The sequence below is a fragment of the Oncorhynchus keta genome, unplaced genomic scaffold (assembly GCF_023373465.1).
Source record: "Oncorhynchus keta strain PuntledgeMale-10-30-2019 unplaced genomic scaffold, Oket_V2 Un_contig_26812_pilon_pilon, whole genome shotgun sequence".
Taxonomy (NCBI): Eukaryota; Metazoa; Chordata; class Actinopteri; order Salmoniformes; family Salmonidae; genus Oncorhynchus; species Oncorhynchus keta.
In genome coordinates, this window is record NW_026285182.1 from 3,765 (window position 1) to 10,208 (window position 6,444).

Sequence of the window (6,444 nt, forward strand, 5' to 3'; positions counted from 1 at the left end):
GCATCTGTCTAGTCAGCATCCTGTGTTTGATGGTCTCTTTCTCTGCAGTATGGTCCCAAGTTCCCACAGGTCCCACTGTTTCAGTGTTATTTCAGTGTGTTTGAATCTTGACAAACAGCTGCATGCTGTGTGTCTCCTGGCTGTGTGTGTAGACAGGAGACAGACAGGAGACACAACATGCAGCTGTTTGTCAACATTGTCAACATTCAAACACACTGAAATAACACTGAAACAGTGTTGTAGTTACAGGGAGGTGACAGTGTTGTAGTTACAGGGAGGTGACAGTTACAGGGAGGTGACAGTGTTGTAGTTACAGGGAGCGACAGTGTTGTAGTTACAGGAGGTGACAGTGTTGTAGTTACAGGGAGGTGACAGTGTTGTAGTTACAGGAGGTGACAGTGTTGTAGTTACAGGGAGGTGACAGTGTTGTAGTTACAGGGAGGTGACAGTGTTGTAGTTACAGGGAGGTGACAGTGTTACAGGGAGATGACAGTGTTGTAGTTACAGGAGGTGACAGTGTTGTAGTTACAGTGAGTGACAGAGTTGTGGTTACAGGAGGTGACAGGTGACAGGGAGAGTGTTGTAGTTACAGGGAGGTGACAAGGTGACAGTGTTGTGGTTACAGGAGGTGACAGTGTTGTAGTTACAGGGAGGTGACAGTGTTGTAGTTACAGGAGGTGACAGTGTTGTAGTTACAGGGAGGTGACAGTGTTGAGAGGAGGTGACAGTGTTGTAGTTACAGGGAGGTGACAGTGTTGTTACAGGGAGGTGACAGTGTTGTAGTTACAGGGAGGCGACAGTGTTGTAGTTACAGGGAGGGACAGTGTTGTAGTTACAGGGAGGTGACAGTGTTGTAGTTACAGGGAGGTGACAGTGTTGTAGTTACAGGGAGGTGACAGTGTTGTAGTTACAGGGAGATGACAGTGTTGTAGTTACAGGGAGGTGACAGTGTTGTGACAGGGAGGTGACAGCGTTGTGGTTACAGGGAGGTGACAGTGTTGTAGTTACAGGGAGGTGACAGTGTTGTAGTTACAGGGAGGTGACAGTGTTGTAGTTACAGGGAGATGACAGTGTTGTAGTTACAGGGAGATGACAGTGTTGTAGTTACAGGGAGATGACACTGTTGTAGTTACAGGGAGGTGACAAGGTGACAGTGTTGTAGTTACAGGGAGGTGACAGTGTTGTAGTTACAGGGAGGTGACAGTGTTGTAGTTACAGGGAAGTGACAGTGTTGTGACAAGGTGACAGTGTTGTAGTTACAGGGAGTTGACAGTGGTGTTACAGGGAGGTGACAGTGTTGTAGTTACAGGAGGTGACAGTGTTGTAGTTACAGGAAGGTGACAAGGTGACAGTGTTGTAGTTACAGGGAGGTGACAGCGTTGTGGTTACAGGGAGGTGACAGTGTTGTAGTTACAGGGAGGTGACAGTGTTGTAGTTACAGGAAGGTGAGGTGACAGTAGTTGTAGCGTTGTGGTTACAGGGAGGTGACAGTGTTGTAGTTACAGGGAGGTGACAGTGTTGTAGTTACAGGGAGGTGACAGTGTTGTAGTTACAGGGAGGTGACAAGGTGACAGTGTTGTGTTTGTAGTTGGTTACAGGGAGGTGACAGTGTTGTAGTTACAGGGAGGTGACAGTGTTGTAGTTACAGGGAGGTGACAGTGTTGTAGTTACAGGGAGGTGACAGTGTTGTAGTTACAGGGAGGTGACAGTGTTGTAGTTACAGGGAGGTGACAGTGTTGTGGTTACAGGGAGGTGACAGTGTTGTAGTTACAGGGAGGTGACAAGGTGACAGTGTTGTAGTTACAGGGAGGTGACAGTGTTGTAGTTACAGGGAGGTGACAGTGTTGTAGTTACAGGGAGGTGACAGTGTTGTAGTTACAGGGAGGTGACAGTGTTGTAGTTACAGGGAGGTGACAGTGTTGTGGTTACAGGTAGGTGACAAGGTGACAGTGTTGTAGTTACATGGAGGTTTACTGAAGGTTAGATAAACATGTCACTGTTTACATGAAGGTTGGATAAAAGTTGAATAGAGGGTTTGCTAGAGGCTAGTTTAAATACACTGTTAGCTACATTTTGATTAGAGGTTGACTAAAGGTTGAATAGACCTTAAATGAAGATTGAATAAAGGTTGAATAGAGGTTGAATAGAGATTAAGTGAAGGTTGAATAGAGGTTATGTAAGGGTTCCTACCTCAGCCATGTTGATGAGTCCCAGAGCCAGGGTCTTGTAGCCCAGGATGGTTCGGTTCTTATAACGTTTACGTCGCTGGAGCATGATCTGGAGTTGGTTGGCATCTCTCTTCAGGAAGTGGGGGTACTGTGGGGGAACACACACACACACACAGGTCAGCCTGCATAATTAGGATGGGAGGGAGGGATTATTGGAGTGCGGCGTAACATTCCTGTTCTCTGACCCGTCTCTGACTCCAGGATATGACGGATCAGGATCACATAACCTCTTTCTAAACCTACATTCATGAAGCGCTGCGCGCCAACTTCCAATGGGAAGACCCCCGTTCCACCTACTATACTAACCCCAATGCCCATGTAGTTACAAATGACCCGATCAGGAAACAAAAACCCTGGGTTGAAAAACGTAGTTATGAATCGACTCCATTCCCCTCTGCCGTTTCTAATCAACCAGCTGTAGTATACCTACCTGTAGAGAGAAGGTGAGCTGAAGATCTGTCTCAGTCAGCCCCGCGGAAGACAACAATATCTCATTGGACCTCAGGATCCTCTTAGAACCCTGGGAAAGAGAAGGAGGCAAGGAGGAAGGAGAGAAGAGGGGAGGAGGAAGACCGGAAGAGAGATAGAAGAGAGAGGGAGGAAGGAAGGAGAGAAGAGGGGGGTGAAGACCGGAAGAGAGATAGAAGAGAGAGGGAGGGAGGAAGGAGAGATCTGGTTGAGGATAATCATTGACGTACCACAGATAACTCTAAACAATCAGCATTCAACGACCCCATACAGAGGGAAGAGGGATGGAGGAGGACATGGGGAAACAGAGAGGGAGAAAAGAAGGGAGCAGTGAGAATGAGAAGAGAACAAGAGAGTAGTGACAGAGAGGAGGAATTGAGAGATGCTGGGCATTGAATAGACAGACGAGGAGAAGAGGTAGGGAGAGAGAGAGAGAGAGAGAGAGAGAGAGAGTAGAGAGAGAGAGAGAGAGAGAGAGAGAGAGAGAGAGAGAGAGAGAGAGTCTTTAGAGAGAGGAGAGAGAGAGAGAGAGAGAGAGAGAGAAAGAGAGGTCTGAGCAGTACTTGTAGTTTGACAGCGATGACCACGGAGGTGAGGTCTTTATCAAGCTCCTTCAACATGATCAGCTTCTTCAGCGTCAGGTTGAACAGCCTGGAGAACACAGGAAGGAAACACTGAGAAACATGTACAAACAACATTATAGGAACGTTAGATTAACCACTTAAACAATATGGTACCGAACACGTCCCCGAGAAGACAGGAGGGAGACACAGGTACAAACAACATTCTAGGTTATTCCATGGTACAGAACACACTGTCACTGACAGAAAACCCCATCACATCACGTCAGATGTACCATTATGGTATAGGACACACTGTCACTGACAGAAAACCCCATCACATCACATCAGATGTACCAATGTGGTATAGGACACACTGTCACTGACAGAAAACCCCATCACATCACATCAGATGTATCATTATGGTATAGGACACACTGTCACTGACAGAAAACCCCATCACATCACATCAGATGTATCATTATGGTATAGGACACACTGTCACTGACAGAAAACCCCATCACATCACATCAGATGTACCATTATGGTATAGGACACACTGTCACTGACAGAAAACCCCATCACATCACATCAGATGTACCATTATGGTATAGGACACACTGTCACTGACAGAAAACCCCATCACATCACATCAGATGTACCATTATGGTATAGGACACACTGTCACTGACAGAAAACCCCATCACATCACATCAGATGTACCATTATGGTATAGGACACACTGTCACTGACTACTCCATTTTTACAGAGAAGGAAGGGACCTTTCATTAGCTTTTACAATTGCTATTAAAGACACAGCTGAACAAAAACTCAGAAAGGTAAGTCAACACCTCAAAGACACGCACTGCAGCTGATCAGGATGCTTCCAGAAACCCGCCAAACAAACCCGTCACAACGACAGCATGTCTGACAATACCGGCCTTATTGTTTCCAAAATATTACAGGAAAGACTGTAAATGGAGGCTAGACCTCACCCACTCCCCCTCAGCCCTCCCTACTCACACTCAGTCCTCACCCTCCCCACTCACTGTCATCCCTACCTACTCACCCTCACCCTCCCCACTCACACTGAGTCCTCACCCTCCCCACTCAGTCCTCACCCTTCCCCACTCACACTCAGTCCTCACCCTCCCCACTCACTGTCATCCCTACCTACTCACACTCAGTCCTCACCCTCCCCACTCACCCTCATCCCTCCCTACTCACACTCAGTCCTCACCCTCCCCACTCACTGTCATCCCTACCTACTCACCCTCACCCTCCCCACTCACACTGAGTCCTCACCCCTCCCCACTCAGTCCTCACCCTTCCCCACTCACACTCAGTCCTCACCCTCCCCACTCACCCTCCCCACTCAGTCCTCACCCTTCCCCACTCACACTCAGTCCTCACCCTCCCCACTCAGTCCTCACCCTCCCCACTCAGTCCTCACCCTTCCCCACTCACACTCAGTCCTCACCCTCCCCACTCAGTCCTCACCCTTCCCACTCACACTCAGTCCTCACCCTCCCCACTCACTGTCATCCCTACCTCACACTCAGTCCTCACCCTCCCCACTCACCCTCATCCCTCCCTACTCACACTCAGTCCTCACCCTCCCCACTCACCTCAGTCCTCCCTACTCACCCTCCCCACTCACACTTAGTCCTCCCTACTCACCCTCCCCACTCACACTCAGTCCTCACCCTCCCCCACTCAGTCCCTCACCCTCCCCACTCACACTCAGTCCTCCCTACTCACCCTCCCCACTCACACTCAGTCCTCACCCTCCCCATTCACACTCAGTCCTCCCCACTCACACTCCAGTCCTCACCCTCCCCACCGTCACCCCTCCCTACTCACACTCAGTCCTCACCCTCCCCACTCACACTCAGTCCTCCCTACTCACCCTCCCCACTCACACTCTGTCCTCACCCTCCCCACTCACACTCAGTCCTCCCTACTCACCCTCCCCACTCACACTCAGTCCTCCCTACTCACCCTCCCCACTCACACTCTGTCCTCACCCTCCCTACTCAGTCCTCACCCTCCCCACTCACACTCAGTCCTCCCTACTCACCCTCCCCACTCACACTCAGTCCTCACCCTCCCACTCACCCTCATCCCTCCCCACTCACACTGTCCTCCCTACTCACCCTCCCCACTCACACTCAGCCCCTCACCCTCCCCCACTCACACTCAGTTCTCACCCCTCCCTACTCACACTCAGTCCTCACCCTCCCCACTCACCCTCACCCTCATCCCTCCCTACTCACACTCAGTCCTCACCCTCCCCACACACCCTTAGCCCCCCTCCCCTCCCATCTTACCCTCAGCCCCCTTGCCTCACCTGGCTGCTCCCCCACCCCTCCTCCTCCCAACAACAGAACAGTCCAACCAGAAGGTCAGTGTGTTGAATTATTTACCTCTGGGGCCACAGAGGCATAACGTAAACCAAACATTTGCCAGGACAGAGAGATGGAAAGAGAGAGGAGAGGACGGACGGACAGACAGACAGACAGACAGACAGACAGACAGACAGACAGACAGACAGACAGACAGACAGACAGACAGACAGACATACAGAGACAGGCAGACAGACATACAGAGACAGGCAGACAGACATACAGAGACAGGCAGACAGACATACAGAGACAGGCAGACAAACAGAGACAGGCAAAGCCAGAAAGAGACAGACAGAGACAGAGATACAGAGACAGGCAGACAGACAGGCACAGACAGAAAGAGACAGGCAGACAGACAGAGACAGGCAAACAGACAGACAGAGACAGGCAGACAGACAGAAAGAGACAGGCAGACAGACAGAAAGAGACAGGCAGACAGACAGAAAGAGACAGAGGCAGACAGACAGAGACAGAGGCAGACAGACAGAGACAGGCAGACAGACATAAAGAGACTGACAGGGACAAAAACAGACAGAGACAGGCAAACAGACAGAGACAGGCAGACAGACAGAAAGAGACAGGCAGACAGACAGAAAGAGACAGACAGAGACAGACAGACAGACAGACAGAGACAGAGGCAGACAGACAGAGACAGGCAGACAGAGACAGGCAGACAGACAGAAAGAGACAGACAGAGACAGAGGCAGACAGACAGAGACAGAGGCAGACAGACAGAGACAGGCAGACATAAAGAGACTGACAGGGACAAAAACAGACAGAGAC

General features: G+C 50.2%; 1 protein-coding gene and 1 long non-coding RNA gene across 8 annotated transcripts; one reads left to right on the forward strand and one right to left on the reverse strand.

Annotated features, from left to right (window-relative positions):
- The first annotated feature begins 241 nt into the window (after window positions 1-241).
- Window positions 242-1,769, forward strand: LOC127922724 (uncharacterized). Of its 7 annotated transcripts, none has more exons than XR_008112083.1 (3): window positions 242-278; window positions 1,346-1,395; window positions 1,603-1,748. It is a non-coding gene; the product is annotated as an uncharacterized LOC127922724 (long non-coding RNA). The 7 variants fall into 7 exon arrangements; XR_008112084.1 differs by lacking the exon at window positions 242-278 and adding an exon at window positions 406-442; XR_008112082.1 differs by lacking the exon at window positions 242-278 and adding an exon at window positions 431-467.
- Window positions 1,770-1,789: 20 nt separating this feature from the next.
- LOC127922725 (phosphofurin acidic cluster sorting protein 1-like) lies at window positions 1,790-5,702 on the reverse strand. Its single transcript, XM_052506599.1, has 4 exons — window positions 5,683-5,702; window positions 3,260-3,347; window positions 2,659-2,748; window positions 1,790-2,316 (listed from the first exon to the last, which is right to left on the reverse strand). The coding sequence occupies exons 1-4, from the start codon at window positions 5,700-5,702 to the stop codon at window positions 2,173-2,175; spliced, it is 342 nt and encodes a 113-aa protein (XP_052362559.1). The 3' UTR covers window positions 1,790-2,172.
- Between the last annotated feature and the right edge of the window lie 742 nt (window positions 5,703-6,444).

What these genes read in the sequence shown, in the direction of transcription:
- LOC127922725 (XM_052506599.1), bottom strand. Translation starts at nt 5,702, where the DNA reads ATGCCTCTGTGGCCCCAGAG. An exon ending in ATGCCTCTGTGGCCCCAGAG is followed by an intron (nt 3,348 to 5,682) that starts GTAAATAATTCA and finishes TGTGTTCTCCAG; the next exon opens with GCTGTTCAACCTGACGCTGA. An exon ending in AGCTCACCTTCTCTCTACAG is followed by an intron (nt 2,317 to 2,658) that starts GTAGGTATACTA and finishes GTTCCCCCACAG; the next exon opens with TACCCCCACTTCCTGAAGAG.